General features: G+C 44.1%; 2 protein-coding genes across 3 annotated transcripts in view; one reads left to right on the plus strand and one right to left on the minus strand.

The window, feature by feature from the left end:
• Positions 1-8,957, minus strand: part of tifa (TRAF interacting protein with forkhead associated domain) — a 235,230-nt gene extending 226,273 nt beyond the window's left edge. Inside the window, exon 1 of the mRNA XM_078542882.1 lies at positions 8,947-8,957. The gene's annotated coding sequence lies outside the window, so the exon portion shown is untranslated. The remainder of the gene's footprint in view (positions 1-8,946) is intronic.
• The window catches only part of alpk1 (alpha-kinase 1), a 150,784-nt gene extending 129,634 nt beyond the window's left edge, over positions 1-21,150 (plus strand). For both annotated transcript variants that reach the window (XM_078542855.1, XM_078542850.1), the window contains 5 exons: positions 7,657-9,886; positions 15,974-16,127; positions 16,948-17,110; positions 18,593-18,779; positions 20,221-21,150. In XM_078542855.1, coding sequence (XP_078398981.1) covers positions 7,657-9,886; positions 15,974-16,127; positions 16,948-17,110; positions 18,593-18,779; positions 20,221-20,423 — 2,937 coding nt within the window. In that variant the 3' untranslated portion in view covers positions 20,424-21,150. The remainder of the gene's footprint in view (positions 1-7,656; positions 9,887-15,973; positions 16,128-16,947; positions 17,111-18,592; positions 18,780-20,220) is intronic.
• Positions 21,151-25,389: the final 4,239 nt, after the last annotated feature.

The raw sequence follows: 25,389 nt of genomic DNA on the forward strand, positions 1-25,389 counted from the left end.
GCCTTCTCACAAAGGAGGAGAAGGTGCCAGTGGAGTAGAGGGATAAGACCAATGTATGTATTTGTGATACCAACCATCCCAGTGCCATGGCAGTTTGGATGGGACAAGTTCTAAAAGGGATAAGGAGGAGGAAAGGTTTCTGTCAAGGCCATGTGTTAGGAATCCATACCTCCAAGAACTATAGGCTTCTTAAAGAGTTTTTATTAAAAGATTACAAGTTCACTTTAATCTGTGAACAAGCTGTTTTTTCCCAAGAAATCACATGACTTCAGCTAAATGACCAGCAAGACACCCGGGGAGATAAGAGTCACTTTGTTTACTTGAGTTAATTTTTTTTTAAACTGCATTTGCCAGGCTGTGGTTCCTGCTGATTGGCTGAAAAAACACCTGGCCTGGGAGAAGTTCTTTCTGAATGTGTGTTTTGAACTCAGTGTGTGTACTGGGTGCAAACTGTGAAGGAGGATTGCTGCTCTGTCTCTCTGTTCCTCTCTCCCCCCCTGTATTGCCTGCAGTCCAGAGTGAGTGTTAACCTTCAGCCAGAAAATTCTCATCTCAGTTTAACTCATCTGTATTTGAAAGCCTGTGAAGCTGCAACAAGCGAGATTTAACAAGGACCATGAGCAGGATCGTCCCAGATTTGCATTAAGTGTGCTACGGGGTGGGTAAAACAATGTTTTACCTGCCAGCCGCAATGGCAATTTTTTATGCCATATCGTCCCACACCGCATTAATTATGCATTCCCAGGAAACAAGCCATTTCCATGGCCGGTGGGTTCTCAGTCGCCCGCCATGCCATCACCTCGCTGCTTCAGCAGACCTGTCCAGCTGTGCGCACACATCTCAGTGCTTCCAGCCCACAACTGCTGCAAGGAAGACATGGCTCTGAAAGGCAAAAAGATTGCAGCCCCCAGGTTCAATGGTGCATCCCCTGTGCGCATTTTGGACACAGTTAAGGTGGAGGCTGTGATGTCCTCCACCGCTCTGGGATGGGAAGCAACCTCACTAGTCCAGATTGAGAGGCAGTGGCAGCGGAGGTCAGCACCAACGTCTTTCAAAAGAGGACAGCCACCCAGTGCCACAAGAGGATGAATGATATTCTCCATTCCGCCAGGGTAAGTCACTCTTCTCATCGCTCTCACCTACAGGGCCCTCACTCACTGCCAGTTCAAGGGACATCACAACTCACCCTCTCACACACACTGTCATCAGTCCATCCATGGGACCACTCACCACCCATATATGCCAGGCATACTTATCATCTGGCCTGGCAGGTGTTCTGCTTGCACTCTCTTCATTTCTGTTCATGCAGGATAAGCTGGCACAAAACAAGAGGAAAAGGTCGCAGAATGGTGGCGAAATGCCTGAAATCAAAATCCTTATGGACATTGAAAACAAAGCCATCCTGCTGGCCGACAAGGATCTGGACAATTCCTGTGCTGACGGTGAGGTCGGTGGTGCTCTACCAAGTGAGGATCCAGCAGTGCAACATCCATCAGACAAACATGCTGTGAGTGATGTGTCGAGTTTCACAGGCCACTGCCATGTACTAATTATCTCCTGTTGCTTCCCAGGTACATCTGCCAAACAGCCGACGGAGTCCATGATCCAGGGCCTCCAATCAAGCCCCAAAGAAACCTCTGAAGAGGATTCTGAAGGCACCCTTTTTGAAGTCCCATCACAGCGCTCACCCACACACTCCACCAGTGCAGAGACACACACCTCGGTGGGACCTAGCTTTACAGTAGCCTCGGGATCACAATCTGGTGAGCACATCGCACTGTCTGATCTACTGCAGATGGCAGCAGGGATTTCCCAGGTGTCCAACACTTGCAGGACTGCTAGAGGCCTGCAATTTTCTGAGTCAGAGTCAGATGACGACCCTCTGGACTTGGTCATATCACAGTTGCCGGAGCTGCAAAGACAAGCTCGGGAACATCAGGAAGGGATGTCCGCTGCATACCTCAGATTGCAAGGCATAATGGAGGAGTCCATCTGCCTTCAGGCTGAGGTGATAGCACCGGCATGCCAATGTACCGAGTTCACTGGTAGGATGGCAACCAAAATAGAGACCTTGGTCCAGGACGTCGCTCCTGCACTGCTGTGCGGGCTCAACTCCATCACAGATGTCATAGTTGGCCTCAAATAATGTGTACGCGAGAGGGGTGCAAGGCAGTTCCTTCTCAGTCCAGCTACCACTTCTCCTCAAAGAGTCAGCCAGTGGCCTTTGGGCACCCATAGGGAGGAGGATCAGGAGGTATACCCCCGGAGTCACTCATCCTGGTGATCCGGGAGTGTCTGGCCCATCCAAATCCCCTCTTCCTGTGACCTCAGCAGCTGCAGCTCCACGGGCTGAGGAGGGTGCCATTGCCACTCAGCAGGACCCGAAAGCAGGCCAGGGCCCTCCAGGTCTCAGCCTTCCAGAAGATGCCCGCCAAGGTCATCATAAATAGGGTGTAGTAGTCAGCAAGCTGCCTCCACCTGCGCTGTCGATGGCCGGGGAGCACCAAGACGTAGTGGCAGGGTTAGGAAGGTTAAGAAGGTGTAGCTGCACAGCCTGGGCACGGGTGTTAATCACTTGTACACACTGTTCACCATTGCCAATAAACTCCCAAAATGTCTCCCTGCCTGTGGCTCCTTGTTCTTGTCATTCAGATGTGAAACCTTTCTGCTCAAGATAATGGCATGTATCTCAGTTCAGGGCCTCTTCCCTGTGCTTTGTATAGCCTTCAGACCACAGTGATGGTCTGGCCTCATATTCCCTGGAAACATTACTGATGCCTGCACCTTGGCAGTGCTTGCCATTGCTGCCAGCATGTAGTGGGCAGGCGCCACAGCGTTCTCTCATCCTCTCTGTGTCCTCTCAGCATCTTTGAGGTGGGGCTGGCCTCCATCTCTTCAGCATCTGTGCTCCTGAAGGGGTCAGGTGCTGAAGGCAGACAAAGGATCAGCTGCTTTTAAAGTTCCATGGCTGCGTCTCTATGATATGACCCTGCTCACAAAGTGCAAGCGAGCTCCCATCAGCCAGACAGGAATCAGACTTTCTCAGAGGCTATGTGAAGATCTATGGAGTGTCCTCACTGCATGTCATAATCATCCTCCTGCAATCGAGCGCCTGTTAAGGCCTTCACTGTTTCCATGACAGCAGCATTATCACAGAGGGTATGTGCATTGCCTTAAGTCAAACTGGAGTCAAACCTTCACAGATACAATGTGAGGATCTATGGTGTCTCCTCACTGCACATCGTCATCATCCTCCACAAATCTAGCAGCTATGAGGGCCTCCTGAGCGCGCCTGCCACATCCAGCCAGTGCAAAGGCTTCATCCCCATCATTATTACCTTCAAAATCGTCCTCACCCTCATCCCCATTGACGTCCTTCACATCAGATGAGACGTGCGGCTCCTCCATCTCCTCCTCAGCCAGCTCCTCTCCTTGTTGCAGTGCCAGGTTGTAAAGGGCGCAGCAGATGACGACAATGCGTGCCACCCTCTGTGGACTATATTGCAGGGCTCCACCAGACCAGTCCAGGCACTGGAACCTCATTTCAGCATCCCGATGGTCTGCTCCACCAAGTTGTGAGTTGCAGCTTGAGCCTCATTAGACCTTCGCTCTGCCGGGTGTCATCAGCCACGTCCTCTGCGGGTAGCCCTTGTCCCCGAGGAGCCATCCCTGCAGCTTCTGTGGACCCTGGAAAACTTTAGGGATCTCTGACCAACTGAGAATGTAGGAGTCGTGCACAATCCCTAGAAACCATTCCCAAATGTGCAGGATGCGTTTGTGGTGGTCGCACACCAGCTGCACATTCAGTGAATGGAATCCCTTGCAGTTGATGTAGTTGACCGTGTGTTGCGACGGAGATCTGAGCACCACGTGAGTGCAGTTGATGACATCCTGCACCTGTGGGAAACCCGAGATCTGGGCAAATCCACTCTTGCATCCTGGCTGTCCTGGTCCCAGGCGAAATGCACAAAGTTGTGTGGCCCTCGCGAAGATGGTGTCCGTGACCTCATGGATACATTTGTGGGTGGAGGCTTGTGATATCCCACAGAGGTCACCTGTGGAGCCCTGAAAGGAGCCACTGGCATAGAAATTTAGCACTGTGGTCACTTTCACAGCCATTGGCAGCGTATGCCCTCCATGTCCACGTGGCACCAAATCCTGCAGTAATTGGCAGATATGACCAACCAGTTCCCTAGACATGCGCAGTCTGAGGCAACACTGGTTCTTGGTCATCTGCCGTAATGAAATGCGGCGTCTATAGACCCTGGGTCTAGCTTGCACAATGGCTTGCTGTGGCTCTTCAGTGGCTTGTGCGGGAGCCCCAGCCGCCCCTTCTTCCAGAGGGTGCTGCTACTCCCTCTGCGCAACCAGGCTCCTCAGTCACTCTCTTCTCCATCTTCACTCTCTGTACATCACGAGACATATAGCTAGGTCACAGGCTCCATGCTGCTGATGTACTCCTCCTGCAGGATGAAAGAAAGAGATGCATGAGTTAGCATGGGTGTACTAAGAACCTGTCTTGGTTAAGAATGAAGACCCCTTAACACATCCTGGAGAGTGCTGGCCACCACTTGAATGGCCAGAGATTAGTGCGCTGCATGGCTGCCCGAAACCCCACCCACCTCCGCCCCACTCCACCTGACCGATTGGCGGCAGCTTTGCCCACTGGACTGCATGCTGTGCTCTCAGCTCAGGGGCAGGCATTCTCCTAACCCGCACTGCAAGGCTGCACTGTTAGCTTGAACTGTGGGGGAGACTGGTCAAACCGGGGCGATGACATTGCAAGGGGCTGTGAGCACCTCCACCAGTGACTGCTCCTCAGCCATCTTTAGTAAGGAAATTGTATAATGTGCCCAGTTATCCAGCAGTCCACTAAAATGTTCATTATCTTGCAGTCTGTGCCCAAGGGCTGAAAAGCTCTGGAGCACTTGGTGGCACTGTTATGCCTCTGCTTTGCTTGAGTGGGCAGAGAAGCTAGTGGCCCGACTCCAATCATATCAACGTGGCTGCGCCTGAACTGTCTCAGCTGCAGAGGAATGGTCAATTTATATAAGGTTTCCCTGATGTGTGGCCACTTCCCTCACCCACCAACTCCCATCCCGCATGTGCTTGTGTGCTACCTTCAGCCGCAAGGTAGCCCTTGCCCACCCCTCCCCAAGTCTCATCAACTGCAGGGCAGCCCTTCCCAACCACCCCCCCAACTCGCTTCAACCTTGAAGTCCAACAGGTGACCCAGGTGAGTGCTCCACAACATTACTGTGCACTCACATCTGAGTTCCCCTCAAAGTGCAGCCCGCAAGTGCATGCCTTTCATATGTTGTTGTGAAACACATTGCCGTGCAATCATGCCGACCTGGGTGGATGATCTAACGGGAGAGGAGAACATCAATTCTCACAGACTGGGCTTATAATGATATGCAGATGTATTACAGTGAGGTTCCCAGTGTCCGATGGCAGGAAATGCGGCTCGCCATCAGCAGATGATCGCAAGCTGATTTCACGACGTTGTGAAGCCAATTTTTGGCGTTCTCGCCATATTTTTGACTCACGCCACTGAACATGCCCAATGCCAGCGGGCATGGAAAACCCCATGTTTCACCGAAGATCCTTTGGAAAGGACTTCTAGACAACTACTGTGACCAGCGCTTTGATCGCAGGAACACCAAATCGACAGTATCAAGGTCGTTTCAAACTTTATCCTTTTCATTGTGTTCCCTTATGCCAACCTCTGTAGAGACCTTATTTGTCTTGTCCTTTGTTACACTTCTGGATTACAAATTGTATATTAACCAGTTTTGCAACTAGTTTTTAAAAAAAAGTTTTGTTTTAAAATAAATCAATTCTTCTGAATTTATTGAAAGAAACCTGGTTAAAGTCTCTTTTATTCTGGGTCTAGGAGTAGCAAAAGTAAATAATTGGCCATTTTGGTGAGTGAATTAAACTTTTACACTTATGGTGCGACCTGTGGAGTAGTGAGGCTAGAGAAACTGCTCACTCCTCCCATCCCTGTCATAACGCCTGGTGTCAATGCAGTCATGTACAATAAACTCATGGATGATCAGGGCCTTGTTCCCAAGTGGACTGACGTTCTGCTGGGAGATGCAGAGTGCATCAGTGATTGCTGATCCACTGGCAGTAGGAGGCCTGGGTGGGACAGGAAGAAGGTAGGGAAGATTAGCCCCAGTGGTAAAGACGGGTAAAGAGAAAAGATAAAATATAGGGAGAAAAAAGTGGAAATGAAGAAGATTGGCTCAAGTCTGGAGCAGCTGCTAAAATGCACATGGACACAGGAAAATTCAAGTTATAAGGACTTAGTTACAAAGCAAACTTAGGATAGATATATCATGGTAATAAATGGTGAATAGATAGGAGATGATAAGAGGGGTTCTAGAATTAAAATCAGAGGTCCCATGATGGGATAAATGTGACCTAGGTATGGTGGAGTCAGTATGGTACATCAATAAACTGATATCCAACTTCGAAGGCAGGTGTGGAGGGACAGTGAGCCAGACGCTATTTGAAGTGTAGAGTATAGGATGATGCACTGCTGAAGGTATTTCCATAGAAGTGAGAAGCCAGGTGGTGCACAGAATTGATCAAGCAGCATGGGAGGGGTGAAGTAAGACATGTGGGTGTATGAGGTTGTAAAAGTGAAGGAAGTGGTTTTACAGTTGTGCATATAACTAAATATTGTATTCCAAGAACCAGGGAGTACTGTGAAGGGCCAGTTGAGCAAGTGTTGTTTTAAGGTGAAGAATGTACCCAGGGTGGGTTAGGCAGAAAAGACTGAGTTGTGCATTGTGTTGTTTTGCCTGGTTTGCTGAGGATAGGGACTTTTTCACAGCAATGTTCTGTAGTCTTAGGGATGTTTGCTCTCAATGCTAGTGTCACCTCCTTCTGGGCGGCACAAGTGTTAATTCTAGATAACTTGATGGCAGCCACACAAAGACATTTGTTCATCCTGCCTACACTGAACCCCAAGAGTGGTCAGAGGTCTGAATGAGTGAAGCTGGGTGTTCTTCTCTGGGTACAAATATTGCTTGAATAATTATACACTTGTACAAGCATCTAAAAATATTGCTGGGTCATGTGATGAAGATATTAGAGAATGAAGGTAAAGGAACAAGTGCTGTTCCTCTCTCAGCTGTTTGACTCCAGTCTACTGATGTAGGGTAAAGGCTGGTCTACCTGTTTTAAAGGCTGCACGACGGGGTTCATGTAAGGCAGCAGCGTACACCCGCTTTATACCAGTGCTTGCACCAATGAGAATACAAAGGACATTCATGAAGGCCACCTGCAGGCAGAATTTTTTTAAGGGGCACCAACAGTACAAATTATTTTGTGAAAATTCTAGGTTCAAATTTCATTTGCATTTGATTGTTTAGTTTTTGGGCAAAATTGCAGTAAGCAACATAATCCCCTCAAGGCCCCTCCTCCAAACAATTTTAAAAGAAGCGTATTAAAATCTGTAGTATCTGTAAATAATGATGATTAGTATGCTGGATTTGAGCTAGCTACTGATGTGAGTGCTTCCAGTGCAATCATCCACCATATTTAGGACTTGATGTTGTATTAATATGGGAAAAGTGTCCTAACTATTGCCAGAACAATTTGAAATAGAGCACTTTAACTGCCTCTCTTCATTTCCTCCCCCAGAACATTTATGGAACATGTCTCCTTTCATATAGTTTTAAAAGGGAACGAACAGAGGAAGAAAGACAGTTCTACCTTTCACAGGCAAAGGAGGCCTTTGAAATAGGTCTCCTTACCAAGAGAAGAGGTGAATTGATAACAAGTAAGCAAGAACTGCATGGGTTTGTGAAAGCAGCTTTCTCTCTTACAACTGTGCACAACTGGCTCACAGATAAGAGTGAAAATCTTAAAGAGGCACGACAATTATGCAAAGAAGCGATGAAAAGATTGTACCTGTACAGCACTCAAACCCTGGAAGCTTTGGCACAGGAAATCATGGAACTGATCAGCCAAGTCAAAGTTCATCTGCAAATAAAAGATCTCTGCAACTCTGATGTTAAGTCTTATGTCCCTGATCATTACAAACATTATTGGGATAAGCCAATAGTAAAGGGAAGGATGACCTTTGACAAAGTCCTTGAAAGACATGCACAGTATCACACAACAATATGTACAGTGTTTGAAAGAACTTGCAGAAGACAACTAAATAGCAAAGAGATCTCAGCACATAGCTGTATAACTGCTTTCAAGACAGAAACAAAAGAATTTGATACTGCTGATGCCAAAGTAAGCACATTTCACCCTGGTGGCCAGGATCTTCTCCAGCACCCTCTACCAAAAGAGTCAACAATGAGGAAAAATAATGACGCATCACAAAGCAGGAATAATGAATTATTGAGTGCAGGCAAACCTGAGAAAGAAAATGTAGACCTTCCGAAAAACAGTAGGATTCCCCATGACTGCTTAAAAAATGACCCGCCACATGTCTTGATAGATGCTGAGACAGAATTGGATGATGTAACATCAGAGGGCAAGGGCAGCACAAATAAAGGGTGCACAGGATGTTTGAATGACAGTCATGGCTCCAGCTCCTCCTTGAAATCCTGGTTCAAAGCATCTGGATCCAGATCTTCTGGCAGCTGGGAGGAAGTGATCAGCAACAAAGACCATGGGCTACCCGGGGTTGGAAGGAAACCACATCTGTTCACCGTGGACACAGAGTGCTCAACAATCTTAACTGATGAAGTCAGAGAGCATCAACAGACTGATCACAATATGGATAGCAAAGATGGTCATTTAAATAATGTTGCTTTACAGTCCATCATTCCACCAGTGCAGCAATTGTCTCTACAGTATACACAAATTCAAGATTCTTCAACCGCTTCAAACATTAATTGTACTCCAGACAGTATGAGGAAGAAAAATCCTCCATCTTCATCCTCAGGAGAACATAGGTTATGCGAAATGGTTGACCCCGATGAAGAGACTGCTGATGACACTGAAGAGGATAACAAGACAGGCAGTTACATTAGGACCACTGGACATGATCAAAATCCTTATTCTCCCTCAGATCCAACTTATAGGACCAGATGTCAAACTTCAAGAACTCATTCAGATTCAGAAAACATTAGGAAAATTACCTCCTTACCTTCAGGAGAGAGTGGTTCATTTGAGATGGTTGACTCTGATGCAGAGACTGTTGATGATGTTCATGATGATATGAACAAAATGCTTCCAGCTACAAGTCAATGTGGCTATGTAAAATCCTCTTGTTTTCAGCCAGATTCAAATGCCATGAAGCCAACCTCAATTGGCAGTAATAATTCAGCGAGTTTTGCGAAGAAAAGATTGTCTTTATCTGAGGAAAATGGGTCATTTGAAATGATAGAAGTTGACCCAACAGCAGAGACTGTTGGTGATACAGAAGACAGCAATAACCTTCCTGAAGGAATCTCTGCGATGGTACACAAACATCCAGATGAAAGCAAGAAAAAAGAAGCACATAATCATGATGCAACCCTAAGGAAGAACAGTTCTGCTCAAGGTTCACTATCCAACAAGGAATCTGACAAAGGGTGTGACAAAGTGTCACCAACAGAAGGTGAAAGTGAAGATGACAGACTGAGTAATCAGTTTCTGAACAGCAGTCTCAACTCCAGCACCTCTTTTAGATTGTGGTACAAATCACCTTTTTTTTCAAGCAATTGCTCAGACCTCAACTATGTGAGTCCATCAGTGAGCTCAAGCAGCAGTTCCTTTGTGTTTCTTTCAAGAAATAACCAGACAATTGAGAGGCGTGTTATAACTGATGAAGATTATAAAATGCTGTTTGCAGGTGTAAGCCATGAGTGGCTTATCGAGAGAATTACGGGCACAGGAGTATTTTACCCTCAGAAACTAAAAGACACCTGCAGTAAGTTATTTTTCCATAGTAGAGATATTTTAATAGCATTAGATAAATTAGAGGTTAGATAAATTAGAACAATTTGTGTTTAGTTATCTCTCCAGTTTATTCATCTTTTCTCAAATCTCTGCCTCAAAAAATGATTTTATATCCAACAATTTCCTCTAAAAAAGAAAGACTTACAATTTTACAGCACCTTTCATGAATTCAGGACCTCCCAAAGTGCTTTTACAGACAATCAAATAATTTTTGAAGTGTAGTCACTGTTGTAATGTAGGAAAATATGGAAGCTAATTTGCGCACAGCAAGCTCCCATAAACTGTAATGAGATAATGATCAAATAATCTGTTTTAATTATGTTGGTTGATAAATATTGGCCAGGAGAAATATTAATTTTCCTTATTTTGAAGAAATATTAAAAGAGAAAAGGGAATATAGATAACATTTGACTTATGTAATACATATTTCATATTTGAGATGATTGGGCCTAGGGCACTGTCCTGATGAACTCCTGCCACGATGTCTCAAGGCTGAGATGATTGGCTTCAAATAGCCACAACTATCTTTCTTTGTGCGAGATATGGCTCCAGCCATTGGAAGGTTTTCTCCCTGAGAGTTTTCAAGCACGCCCACCACACAAGAGAGCACAGATTTAAGGTGATTGGCAAAAGAAGCAATGGTGACATGAGGAAAAACCTTTTCACGTAGCGATTGGTTAGGATCTGGAATGCAGTGAGGCAGGCTCAATTCAGACATTCAAGGAGAAATTGGATTATCATCTGAAAAAGAAGAATGTGCAGGGCTATGGGGAGAAAGCAGGAGAATGGCACTTGATGAATAGCTCCTTTGGAGCACAGGCATGACAGGCTGAATGGGTGGTGTAACCATTCTGTGGTGTAACCATTCTGTGGTTCTGTGACACTCCCCAGCCCCAATGTCTGCCTTTTAGAGATGTCCAGTTATTTGAGTTTCGATGTTGCTAATAAGTCTTTGTCTTTCCTCGGTTTATATGCAGTCAATTTCTCTTGTACCACTTCGTTTTGCTCTGAACTGGAAGAGAAAATAGCTTGGAATGGTTTATAAACTGTCGGCAAACATTACAAACAAAGGAGGTTGTTTTAAACTAACCAACCCAACAGGAAACTTGACAAGATTGAATCAGCTGACCATATTACAGATCACTCAATTATACTTTCCAGTGGTTACAAGGAAGGTAAAATCAGAGTGGGTGTAAAACAGGCAGCTGATCACATCCCATCAGTCTCCTGCTAGGCATGTTAAGTTAACATTATGCTCAGAGTAAATGCAATGTTGTCAAGTGGATAAAGATGAAATGTGCCACAAGGGGTAACTCTTTATTAACCCTGGGAATCTACACAAATCTTACTTCAGGGTGCCTGAAATACAAACAGAGAAGCATAGAAAATTTACTGCACAGAAGGAAGCTATTCAGCCATGATCTCTGTACCAGCTGAAAAGTATCTAACCAATCTAAACCCACTTTCCAGCTCTTGGTCCATAGCCTTGTATGTTACATCACTTCAAATAGGTGATTGGTCAGTGAGTTTTATAGTTTTTTTCTTTTAACTAGGGTAGTTGTTTAAACTAGCACTGGGGAGCTGTAAGTACTGTATTAAATTTATAGCTTAACTAGTTAAACTACTTGATATAACTACAAATAATTGTCAAAAGTAATTTCAAAACTTAAAACCCTAATTAGTTAAACAAATACAATAGAGATGGCAGGCCAAGTGATGTGTTGCAGCTGTAGCATGTGGGAACTGGTGGACACTTGTGTCATCCACAGCAGCCATATCTGCAGTAAGTGTCTGCAACTCAAGGAACTTTAACTTGATGAGCTGGAGTCCAAGCTTTGGACACTGTGATGCACCAGGGAAGGAGAAAGTTACCTGGACGCTTTGTTCCAGGAGGCAGTCACTCCCCTTAGGTGACGTAGTTCAGATTTGTTCTCTAGTCAGTGACATGAAGGTATGACTATGAGTGAGGCAGGTATGAGGATCCTGAAGGTAGCAATGGAGGAGCCTCAGCCCTTGCACTTGTCCAGCAGGTACAAGCAGCCTGTGTGGATAAAAGCAGGGAATGCACGGAGGATAAGCAAACTGACCACAGCACTGTGATTCAGGGGGCCATTCAAGTTGGTTAAAAAGGAATGTTGTAGTAGGGGACAGCATAGTTGGAGGGACAAATACTGTTATCTGCAGCCAAAAGTGTGAGTGCTGAAGGTTGTGTTAACTGGTCGTCCAGGGTTAAGGACATCTCCTCGGTACTAGACAGGAACTTTGAGTAGAAGGGGAAGGAATCATTTGTCCTTGTCCACATGGGTGCTAATGACATAGGCAGGACTAAGAAAGAGGTTCAGCGAAGGAAATATGAACAACTATGGGATAAATTAAAACAAATCACAAAGTTAATAATCTCCAGATTTTTACCTGAGCGACAAATAAATGTACAAAGGATAAATAAGATCAAAGAGTCGAATGCATGGCTCACATATCAGTGCGGGAGGCAGGGGTTTCAATTCATGGGGCACTGGCGCCAGAACTGGGGAAAGAGGAAACTGTTCCATGGGGACAGGCTTCAGTTAAACTGTACTGGGACCAGCGTCCCAGCAAATTCAATAACTAGGGCTGTAGAAAGGGCTTATAACTAAATACTGGTTGGGGGCGGAGGGTAGGTTTTAGGTGAGGGGAAATTTAGAAAGTTAAAGAGAAAGGACAAGGCAATATTGCAAGGTAGCAATATGGGTAATGCTAACCAGAGTGTTACAGGAAGGGACAGAGCGTAAAAACATCCAAGTTTTTTAATTTATTCTTTCACAGAATATGGGCATTGCTGGCTGGGCCAGCATTTACTGCCCTGCCCTAATTGCCCTGGAGAAGGTGGTGGTGAGCTGCCTTCTTGAACCATTGTAGCCCATGTGGTGTCGGTACACCCACAGTGCTGTTAGGAAAGGAGTTCCAGGGTTTTGACCCAGCAACATTTCCAAGTCAGGATGGCATGTGACTTGGAGTGGAAATTGCAGGTGATGGTGTTCCCATGTATCTGCTGCTCTTGTCCTTCTAGGTGGTAGAGGTTGAAGGTTTGAAAGGTGCTGTGGGCCACTGATGAGCCCAAACCTAAATGTTGTTCAGGTCTTGCTGCATATGGACACAGACTGCTTCAGTATCTGAGGAGTCACGAATAGTACTGAACACTGTGCAATTGTCAGCAAACATCCCCACTTCTGACCTTATGATAGAGGGAAGATCTTTGATGAAGCAGCTGAAGATGGTTGGGCCTAGGACACTACCCGGAGGAACATCTGTAGCAATGTCCTGGGGCTGAGATGATTGGCCTCCAATAACCACAACCATCTTCCTTTGCATTAGCTATGACTCCAAAGAGTGGAGAGTTTTCCCCCTGATTATCATTGACTTCAATTTTGCAAGGGCCCCTTGATGCCACACTCTGGCAAATGCTGTCTTGATGTCTCAGCTCTTTTGTTCATGATTGGTCCAAGGCTGCAATGAGGTCTGGAACTGAGTGGACCTAGCGGAACCCAAACTAAGCGTCAGTGAGCAGGTTATTACTGTGTAAGTGCCACTTGATCACACTGTTGACGACTCCCCATGATTATTGCAGGCCCCCATTATTTCTCGATTTATATTCTGTCCTACAGCGTAGCTACTGTTATGAAGTTATAAACTATTCCTCTTTCCCTTGTATTTTTCTTACCTCCACCCAAACTGACTCTGTAACTGATTTTCTGAACCAAGGTCATTTACTGTACTGATATCTTCCTTTAATAACAGAGCTATCCCATCTCTTTTTACTTTCTTCCTACCTTTCAGAAATGTCAAATACCCTGGAATATTCAGATCCCAGCCTTGATCACCTTGCAGCCACATATCTCGCATTGTTATCATATTTATTTCTGTTGTTGCCATCAATTCATTGATCTTGTTATGAATGATATGTGCATTCAGAGAAAGAGCCTTTAATTCTGTACTTTTGTTGTTTTTCCCTACTCTGACCCTATTTTCTGGGGACTCAGCATTCTGGGGATTACTACTGACCAAAAGCTGAACTGGTCCAGCCATATAAATATTGTGGCTGCAAGAGTAGATCAAAGGCTAGGAATTCTGTGGTGAGTAACTCACCTCCTGACTCCCCAATGCCTGTCCACCATCTACAAGGCACAAGTCTGGAATGTGATGGAATCGTCTCCATCTGCCTGGAGGAGTGCAGCTCCAACAACACTGAAGAAGCTGGATACCATCCAGGACAAAGCTGCCTGTTTGATTGACACCACATCCACCACCTTCAACAATCACCCACTCCACCATCGACAAATAGTAGCAGCAATGCATACCATATACAAGATGCAGGTTGCCAAGCACCTTCCAAATCCACAACCCCTACTTCCTAGAAGGACAAGAGCAGCAGCTGCATGGAAACACCATCAGCTGCAAGTTCTCCCCCAAGCCACGCGATCCTGACTTGGAACTATATCGCTGTTCCTTCACTGCCGCTAGGTCAAAACCTGGAACTCCCTTTCCAACCGGCACTGTGGATGTACTTAAACTATGTGGACTGCAGCAGTTCAAGAAGTGGCGCACCACCACTTTCCAAGGATCAATGCAATGCCCACATTCCATGAAATAATAAAAAAAATCTTACCTCAATCACATAATCTCTGGTTGTTAAACAAGATAATTAAAAATTATTTTGGAAGTGAACATCCTAATTTAAAGATTGAGCCTACCGAAAGATTAGAGCATCATCATTCAAAATGTTGCATTCAGGTTACCAGCACTCCTTTTATACACATTGATTGTTTCACAATGACTTGAGTGATTCTTAATTTTGGTATTATAATTTTTGGCACTTCCTTCTTCTCTACAGAACAAATTTGAAATTTTCATGTCCCTTATTTCTGTGTGTGCCCTTTTGTCACCAAAACTAATATAGTACAAATAGCGCATGACACAAAAACACATAAGAACACAAAAATTGAGAGCAGGAATAGGCCATCTGTCCCCTCGAGCTTGCTCTGCACCTCCGCCATTTGATAAAATCATGGCTTATCTGATTGTGGCCTCAACTCCAATTTCCTGTCTGTCCTGCATAACCTTTGATCCCCTTGCTGATCAAAAATCTATCTAACTCAACCTTGAATATATTCAATGACCCAGCTTCCACTGCTCCCTGGGGAAGAGATTGCCACAGACTAATGACCCTCTGAGAGAAAAAATGTCTCCTCATCTCAATCTTAAATGGGAGATCCCTAATTATAAAATTGTACCCCTTAGTTCCAGACTCCCCCACAAGGGAAAACATTGCCTCGGCATTCACTCAGTCAAGCTCCCTCAAGATTTTATATGTTTCAATAAGATCACCTCTCATTTTTCTAAACTCCAATGGGTATAGGCTCAACTTATAAGGTCAAGTCAACCTAGAAGGTCAAGTGCAGCAAGTGTGTGAAAACACCACCACCTGCAATCCCCCTACTCAACCTTTCTTCATAAAATAACCCCTTCATTCCAGGAATCAGTTGAGTGAACCTTCTCATACAATGCAATTGTATTCTTTCTTAAGTAAGCAGACTAATAGCAAAGGTCAAAGAAGTATGAACATCAAATTGAGGCTGTGCAAACTTTGCATGAACAACGTAGCCCCGAATTTTCCAGGTCTTTGACATATTTGGGGCATATTCATAGCAGATGGAGACTTGTGGTGGCAGAGATTTGAGTAGGGACCAGTTACGCCAGGTCTCCCTACTGTCTTCACAGTAGAAGACACAAATTACATACAAGAAATAGAAGGTAACCAAGGAGCTAATAAGAGTGAGGAACTTAAAGTAATTAATATCAGCAGATAAAAGGCTTTGGAGAAACTTAAGGAACTAAAATCCAGTAAATCTCCAAGTTTCAGGAAAAGGTACCATCCTGAGATGCTTTCGGCCTGGGTGTTTTGGAAATACAAATATGCCATTGTTACAGCAAACTGGGATGGCTAGTTCTCAAACCCATAGTATTTTTCTCAAGTGACCGATTCTGGGAATGAAAGATATGGTTTCAATGTTTTTTTTTTCAGGTGCCCTGCTGTTTAAATATAGCAAGAAAACCAATACTTGGACAGCCCAAGAAACTCTAGTTTATATTGGGAAGCCTTTAGATGTGGATAAAATAGGCGCCCAAAGGATTGCTTTGGAGATGCGTTTTCTACACCAAGAGGAAATACTGGGCAGGTATTTCAGTTTCCTATTTCCTCTCATAGTAGACTTGTCAGCTTACTATCTACCAGTTTTCTTTCATTATTCCTTCTCGAGGTATTAGTGTTGGTGATAAAGCTGGCATCTCTTGCCTGTCCCTAGTTGTCCTTGAGAAGGTGGTAGTGAGCCTTCTTGAAGTGCTGCAGCCCACGATATGAAAGCACTCTTACAATTTTGTTAGGTCGGGAGTTCAAGGATTTTGACTCAGTGACGACAATGCAATGGCAATTAGAAATCCGTGTTTTGACGTCTTATCCTCACATGAATTCTAGGTTATTATGTCCCTTTTCATTTATTAATTGCTGCAAGAATTACAGCTCCCTTGATGGCTCAATTGGTGAGGCTCAGATACCAATAGTGGTTTTGATTATAATCTCTGGTTAGTTAGCTGAGTGAATGGACCAACAGGGGCTACAGATCACTATCTGATTGCAGCTGTTGGAATAAGTGGATGTCAGGTAAGGACAGAAAGCTGGGTTGTGATGCCCCTGTGACATGTTGCCTTGGTTCATAGTTTAAGTATGTTTACTTAGTGCCTTCATGAAAGGTGGGAGGAATCTCTGCATTCACCCACTATACAGAGCAGATGGAATGAAGTAGGTCAAAATGATTGCCTGCAATGTCACAGGGGGGTGGGGGTAGGATCATGCTCAGAAGTACATGTTTCTCAATTGACAGGTGATTCCAATATTTTTGTAATTAATTCCAGTAGTAGAAAATCACAGGCAGTGTGCCTGCCTTTTCCTGCGAGACCTATGAAGTGCTCCTTTTACCAATTTTTCTTTTACTAACCCAGGTATGTTGGAAAGCAGTACAAAAGAACAAAAGAGCTCACTTACCACTTCAATGATGTTGAACGCCAGATGACTGCACAATACTATGTGACAGAATTCAACAAAAGGCTGTATGAGCAGCAAGTTCCTACACAAATATATTATATCCCAGCCTCAGTTCTTCTTGTAAGTCCAGATACATGTTTCCCACTAATTGTCACAGCATGTCACTTTTTCAAGGGTAACATTTTATTTCCAATAGCTGGGTGCTGGAGGGATCATCGTAGCTGGGTGCTGGAGGGATCATCGTAGCTGGGTGCTGGAGGATTCACTGGTCACTGGATACTTGCAGGCCTGAGCCTTCAGAGGATGGTTGCTGGGAAGATTGCTAAAGCAAAGGATGTTTGCATCAGGGCTTGGGTGCTGGCAGCGCTTTAAACATACCGCCAGCACTTCCTTCCTTATCAGGTGACAACGTGGCTGCCGCCTCAAAGTACAGTTCCAGCCGCTGAGCGGTCAGCTACCCCACCTGCTGGTTGTTAATTGGCTGGCTGGTACAAGATCGCTATGGAAACTGGGATCAGAGGAGGAGGGCTTTCACCACCTGCTTCCGGCTCCACCTTCCCCTCCAGCAAGGTCCCATAAAAACTGGGCCAGGTTCTCTCGATCTACCCTCTCTGTTCCCCCTAATATCTTGAAAACTGTGATCAAATCACCCCTTAACCTTCTAAATTCCAGGGATGTAACTCTAGTTTGTGTAATCTACCCTCATTATTTAATCCTTGGAGTCCAGGTATCATTCTGGCAAATCCATGCTGCGTTCACTCTGGGCCAATATATATAGCCCAATAATGACATCAAAGAGGCAGAGGAAGTATCTTGCAGGAAATCTCATTGGTTACAAGGTTGATTTTCTGATTATGTACTACAGGAAGTTGGGGAGTGAACAGCAATGTTTTTGGGTGTACATATTGCAAAAGTGCAGGAACTTTGCTCCGACCAGCAGCATGTTCACAGAAACTCAGTCCCACAACGTAGGCAATTTTGGGCCCTTAGAAGCATATTGAGTGGAAGAACTGTGACAAGTGAAACGAGGAAAGCAAATCTTAGAAATATGGATCGAGCAGCTGCAATGCTTTTTGAAACATGGAGTGAGCAGAATTTTTGAAACATGGAGTGAGCAGAAAGTAGTGTTAAGAGAAATTTGCAATGGGATAGTATAGTAGGTATGTAGTGGAACAAAAGAAGGCTCAAAGGCTTGATAGGGAAGGAATTAAAGAAGGATGTGGATGCATCAGTACTGGAAACATGGAGCAGACAAGAATGGGAAAATGGAAAGAGACAGAGATTGGAGAGAGACAAGCTGGGTTTGAAAATATGGAAAAATTGCTACAATATGTACCAAAGTGCTTTTCTGAGTTTCATTGTAAGATCGTGTATGAATAAAACAGTGCTGACTTACTTGAGCTGGAAATTTAATGGATTAATAAAGAGGATGGGGAAAATGTAAGATAAATTGGACTTTTGTTCAAATTTTGTGCACTTTTAATAAGCTTGACAAGTTGATGTTTTAAAGAAAAGCATGCAAACATAAAGTGCCTCTGGCGATATGTTCAATGAAACCTAAAATTCACTCCAAGATATGACACATGACTTCTGTTTCCTCAGCTTTTAGAGGACAAGCAGATTGTGGGCTGCGTAAGTGTGGAGCCATACATGCTTGGGGAGTTTATAAAATTAACAAACAACACAAAGACTGTTCGTAAAGAATACGAAGCAACCATGTATGGACTTGCATTTGGACATTTTACCTATGAGTTTTCTAACCAAGAAGAAATAGTAGTTGATTTACAAGGTAAACAATTTCATTGTCACCCAGTAGATAACTGCTGTCCTCGTAATGTACAAGCCAATGATTCTGTCTATTATACCAGGATCAAACTCAGCAGGAAGCTCACCACGACCATCTGATAGTTCACAGGGTCAAGGAGCAGCCCCTTTATTGACAAGGCGGAGACAGCCGCCACAAGGAGCTACTACCATGGTGGAGAGGCTGGGAAAATCAGTCTATTGCTGCTTTATTTGGAGAAGAAGTGGTGAAGCCAGGGCTTCCCGAAAAAGGACTCCCAAATGGCCTCCATCTGTGCCGTTAAAGTGGCTGGTACACCTTCTTTCACTGGCATGGACCTGACAAGTCTCAGAGGTTGGGTCCATGAGAATTCCCAGGTTTTGGAGTCCCACTCACCACCCTCAAACCCTATTCCCCACTTGCTTTCCCAACTCTCCACCCTCACTCCTGTTTCCCACCCTCATTCCTCTCCCCGTCCTCACCCCCTCACAATCCTCACACTGCTGCTCTCCACCCTCAAACTCATTCCCTACTCTCATCCCCAGCCATCCACCCTCACCCCTGTTCCCCACCCTCATCCTCAGCTCCCCACCCTCACACCCCTCTCAACTCGCTCCCCACACTCACACCCTTCCCCACCCTTACTCACCTCTGAATCAATGGCCTTATTTGAGGCAGTTTAATGAAGATGCAGGAAATGAGAATTCAGGTATACTACAGGTATATTTTTAAAAGACAAGAACAAATCTTCCTTATCATTCCTCACATTGAATCTGAGGTAACACTGCTATGCTGATGGGAAGAGGAGGAGAGATACTGAGATATTTTAAAAAAGAAAGCCTGATTGAAAAGGATTTTGATAGCTTATAAGCATTTCTCTCAAACAGTGAACTAAGTGTTTTTTTATTGTTTTGTTTTCCATTCTCATTGAAAGCAGATAAAAAATAATTTCCTTTATATATCCCAGTTGCACAATTGGGTTAACCTCTGCATGCAACATGGGGGAGCAGCTGTTAACCTTTACTGTCCATCTGTTTAGGGTATGAGATTTTACAATGGGTGTTAAGAAACATGTAAAACATAGAAAAGCACATGCATATAAAGGGCATGTGAACACTTAAAACTAATGGAAACAGAAACCCCAAGACACGTTAGAAAATCTGAACAAGATGACCGTCACTAGTTTAAAATAAAGTTTGGCCAATACACCATTGTCTGATGTATCCACGACATTCAATATAATCTGCTTGGATCAATGTAGCTCATGACTTTGTTGATAAATTAAAAGTTTAGAAGTTGTATTCCTAGGTAGCAAAGGGAAAAGCAGGATTTCATTCTTTTTTCTGAACTTGTTAGATCCAGACAGAAGATGATGTTACCAATTTCTGTCCTCTGTCCTACTTCAAAAAAAAATCCCTCTAACTGTGTTCACTATATTCCTCCACAGGCTGGATCACTGGAGATGGAAAAGGTCTTATTTATTTAACTGATCCTCAGATTCATTCAGTGAAAAAGAAACGAGGGGGATCAAACTTTGCAGACAAAGGGATCAGATACTTCCTCAACTGCCAGCACAGGGAATGCAATGAGATTTGCCGCATCCTTACTTTGAAAATTCCTGTCAGGGAGCAGTTGGAAGATGTACTTTAAGCAGAGCTTTTAAAAAAATTGAGTTTATAAAGTGTATTGAACTGTGGCAGGATCTTTCTATATTCTTCCCATTGCTGTAGAAGTGTTGGTCATGAAAATCCACGGGTCGTGACCCCAGCAATTCTTTCTTCATTACACAGATTGGTAACCTGCAGTGATGACCACCAGAGTATGCAGGGACATTGGGAGATCATCTAACTTGAGTGCCCATAGAGAATGCCAACATGACAAAGATCACATTACATAGAAGTACATAGAATGTACAGTCCAACTGAGCTGTGCTGTTTTTTAAGCTTCACACTAGACTCCTCCCACCCTACTTTATCTAACTCTATCAGCATATCCTTCCATTCCTTTCTTCCCCATGTTTTTATCAAGTTTCCCCTTAAATGCATCTATGACTTTTCACCTCCATGTGGAAGCAAATTCCACATTCTGTCCAAAGAAGTTTCTCCTGAATCCCCTATTGGATTTATTTGTGGCTATGGCTCTAGATTTGGATTCTCCAGAGCAGAAACATTTTCTCTTTGTCTACCTTATTAAATCTCTTTCATAATTTTAAAGACCTCTATTAGGTCACTGCTCAACCTCCTCTTTTCTAGAGCCTTATCCTGTTCAGTTTTTCTTGATAGTTATAACCTCTCAGTTCTGATATCTCCTTGTAAATTTTTATTGCACATTCTCCAGTGCCTGTGTATGCTTTCTGGGTGCCAACCGGTGGCTGCCTCCATCTGAGGAGTTAGAGGGGTGGGGTAGGGTGGAAAAAGATACAATTTAGCCCCATGGCTTCCTTTGCAGGGGGGGTTGGGGGGATGATAACTCAAAATGAGAAAAAAAAATATCTAGTTAGCTGTTTTTGGGGGTGCAGGCAATGACTAGACCTGCAACTCCACCACCCCACCCCCCTCCCCCTTGGTGGTGAGCCGGTCAAAGTAGTAACCAATATGTCTCTTCTCACTGGGCACACCTCAATATATGTAAAAAGGTCATAGGGATCCCCAACATTGGAAGTTCCTAACCCCTCCACATCACTGAACTTTAAGGAGTAGACTGAGGATCCAGCTCTTAAAAAACCATGTAGGAACTCCCAGCATGAGCCAGAATCTGCTGACCTATTTTCTGCCACTCCTGCCCCATTCTTCTTAGAGCAATAATGGGAGTGTGCGAGAATGGCAAAGGATTTTTGGTCCTGGTATTTTTGGCCCACGGGTGTTCAAGTTATAGAATTATTCATTGATAATAATAGGAATGTAACTTTCAAAAATATCCCCTTTCTTCAATGATAAATTTAGTTTGTTTATTATAAGTCCCTTTACTACTTGCCTTTCTTCAATCTTTGCCCTCTATATCCTTTTGCACTCAGTACTCAATAAGTGTGGTCTAACCAAGGTTCAAAGCAGCTTTAGCATAACTTTGCTAATTTTCAACTCTATCCCTCTAGAAATAAAGCCCAATGCTTGTTCTGCTTTTTTTATGGCCTTACTAACCTGTGGCATAACTTTTAGCAAATGGTTTTGTACTCCGAAATCCCTTTGTTCCTCTACCTCACCCAGACTTGCACTTTCAAGTTATAAGTGACCTCCCTATTCTTCCCAACAAAATGTACGACCTCACATTTATCTGTGTTGAATTTCATTTGCCATAGTCCTCCTCAGTATTGACTATCCCCCAATTTGGTGTCATCTGAAAATATAGAAATTGTGTTTTAGATTCCAAAGTTCAAATCGTTAATGTAAATTGTCAATAGCAGTGGCCCCAGCACTAATCCTTGTGTCATTCTGAATAACTACCTTTACTCCCACTCTCTGCTGTCTCAAAGCCAGCTAGCAACCCGCTCTGCCACTCAGTACCTGGCTCTGCATTCTCACCTTATGCTTTGCCTTATATAAAGATCAAACCACTTTCAATTTTCTCAAATGAAAGGGGAAACTTTTAAATTGAATGTGTTGGTAATGATTTGTGATTGTTTCAATTTAACCCATCACTTAAAGCCTTTTTGTATTAGTTGTGGAACTATACAATTAGCGGAGCATCAAATCGTTGTTGGAAGGAGATTCATGTTGTGATTGTGGTCACAACATTAAAGTCTTCGCAAGCATTCACAAATATATTGTTTTGAAATTAGGTCATTCGTTGTAAATGTATTGCCATAAATATACATCCTTTCCATGGATTGTATTTGCGCTACTGTCCTTTTATACTATTTTATAATTAAATTTAGTTATATATTTGTTAATAGTTTGGTTCTTAATTTATGGAGTGTGTGTATCAGCCAACATTTGTTGTTTATCCATAATTGCCCTTGAGAAGGTGGTGGTGAGCCGCCTCCTTGAACCACTGCAGTCGATGTGATGTTATAGCAAGAATGAACTGGAATAACTCCATGTATAGGCTTTATTCCATGTCAGAACATTCAATGGCCTTGTCCAAACCCCAGTATTCACACCCATTATTGTGTATTGTTTCCTCATTGCATGTTGCTGTGTTGAGATGTACAACACTGTGCAGCTAATCCAGTTCTTTGGCTCCAAAATAGCTTTGTCAAGTTATTATTTGTCTTATTGATGAACTTATGAGTTGCAGAACTGATAAACAAAATGGAACAATTTGTTTTGCGAAACTGCCCCACCTATCTCATTAGATTGTCGTGTTTAAAGTTCCTCTGCATTATTGTGGAGAACATTTACCATGGCTTTCTAATTTTTCTTAATTTGGCCTACAATGGAAAGGCTGCATTTATTTCCTATCGCTACATGAAGGTGTGCTGGTAGTAAGCCTTCCAATTGAGTTGCCATGGCCATTCTGCTGATGGAGCTCCCACAATTGTGTAAGGCTGAGAACTTAAGGATTTTGTCTCAAAGACATTCAAGGAATAGCAACACATGTCTAAGTCAGGATGGTGCATGACTTGGGGTGATGGTGTTTCCATGGCACTGCTGCTCTTGTTCTTCCCAGTGGTTGGTAATCCGTTCTATTGTTGCTCCCCATGATGTGTACTGCTTGGACACCATGAAGCGGTCTTGTTGAAGATACAAACAAGTCTCTATTAACAGTACTGAACTATATACATATTTACAGCAGAGGGTAAAAGTATGGAGAAAACCCCATACTAGGTCCTTACATGTTGCTGCCTATCTCTAGTCTGCCTTAGCTCTAGGTCATGTGCCTTCTTACATCACTGTATGGGCAGTACTGTACTCAGTCCCATGTTAACCCTTTGCGTACCAGATCCTTCTGCTACACTGCCCCCAAGTCTTTCTTCCCTGGATATAGACTGACATTAGTTTACTTACAGTTTGCTTCCAGTCTTACATCGCTATAAGAATTATGTACTTTTTTATCATTTGTTCATGGGATGTGTCGCTGGCTAGGCCAGAATTTATTGCCCATCCATAATTACCCTTGAGAAGGTGACGGTGAGCTGCCTTCTTGAACCTCTGCAGTCCATATGGTATAAGTACACCCACAGTGCTGTTAGGGAGGATGTCCCATGACTTTGACCCAGCGACAGGGAAGGAACGGCGATATGTTTCCAAGTCAGGGTGGTGAGTGGTGGAGGGAGTAAATCTTTGTGGATGTGGTGCCAATCAAGTAGGCCACTTTGTCTTGGATGGCGTCAAGCTCCCTGAGTGTTGTTGGAGCTGCACTCATCCAGAAAAGTGGGAAGTATTCCATCACACTTCTGACTTGGGCCTTGTAGGTGATGGTCAGGCTTTGGGGAGTCAGGAGGTGAGTTACTCGCTGCAGGGTTCCTAGCCTTTGACCCATTCTTGTAGCCACAGTATTTATATGGCTAGTCCAGCTCAGTTTCTGGTTCAGGATGTTGATAGAGGGAGATTCAACGATGGTAATGCCATTGAATGTCAAGGGCGATGGTTATATTCTCTCTTGTCAAAGATGGTCATTGGCTGTCACTTGTGTGGCGTGAATGTTAATTGCCACTTGTCAGCCCAAGCCTTGATATTGTCCAGGTCTTGCTGCATTTGGATGTGGGTGCTCCAGTATCTGAGGAGTCACGAATGGTACTGAACATTGTGCAATCATCAGCGAACATCCCCACTTCTGATCTTATGATGGAAGGAAGGTCATTGACGAAGCAGCTGAAGATGTTCGGGCCTAGGACACTACCCTGAGGAACTCCTGCAGTGATGTCCTGGGACTGAGATGATTGACCTTGAACAACCATGACCATCTTCCTTGGTGCTAGTTATGACTCCAACCAGTGGAGAGTTTTCCTCCCGATTCCCATTGACTCCAGTTTCGCCAGGACTCCCTGATGCCACACTCAGTCAAATGCAGCCTTGATGTCAAGAGCAGTCTCTCTCATCTCACCTCTGGAGTTCAGCTCTTTTGTCCATGTTTGAACCAAGGCTGTAATGAGGTCAGGAGCTGAATGACCCTGGTGGAACCCAAGCTGAGCGTCAATGAGCAGATTATTGCTAAGCAAGCGCTGCTTAATAGCATTGTTCATGGCTCCTTCCATTACTTTGATTATAGAGAGTAAACTGATGGGGGTAGTAATTAGCTGTGTTGGATTTGTCCTGCTTTTTGTATACAGGACATACCTGGGCAATTTTCCAGGTAGATGCCAGTGTTGTAGCTGCACTGGAACAGCTTGGTTAGGGGTGCGACTAGTTCTGGAGCACAAGTTTTCAGTACTATTGCAGGAATATTGTCAGGGTCCATAGCCTTTGCAGTATTCAGTGTCTTCAGCTGTTTCTTGATATCACGTGGAGCTAATCGAATTGGCTGAAGATCAGTGATGCTGGGGACCTCCGGAGTAGGCCAAGATGGATCATCCACCCAGCACTTCTGGCTGAAGGTTTTTGCGATTGTTTTAGCCTTATCTTTTGCACTGATGTGCTGGGCTCCCCCATCATTGAGGATGGGGATAATATCTGTGAAGCCTCCTCCTCAAGAGAGTTGTTTATTTGTCCACCACCATTCAGGACTGGATGTGGCAGGA

This window comes from Cetorhinus maximus, chromosome 1 (assembly GCF_964194155.1).
Source record: "Cetorhinus maximus chromosome 1, sCetMax3.hap1.1, whole genome shotgun sequence".
In the NCBI taxonomy this organism is placed as follows: domain Eukaryota; kingdom Metazoa; phylum Chordata; class Chondrichthyes; order Lamniformes; family Cetorhinidae; genus Cetorhinus; species Cetorhinus maximus.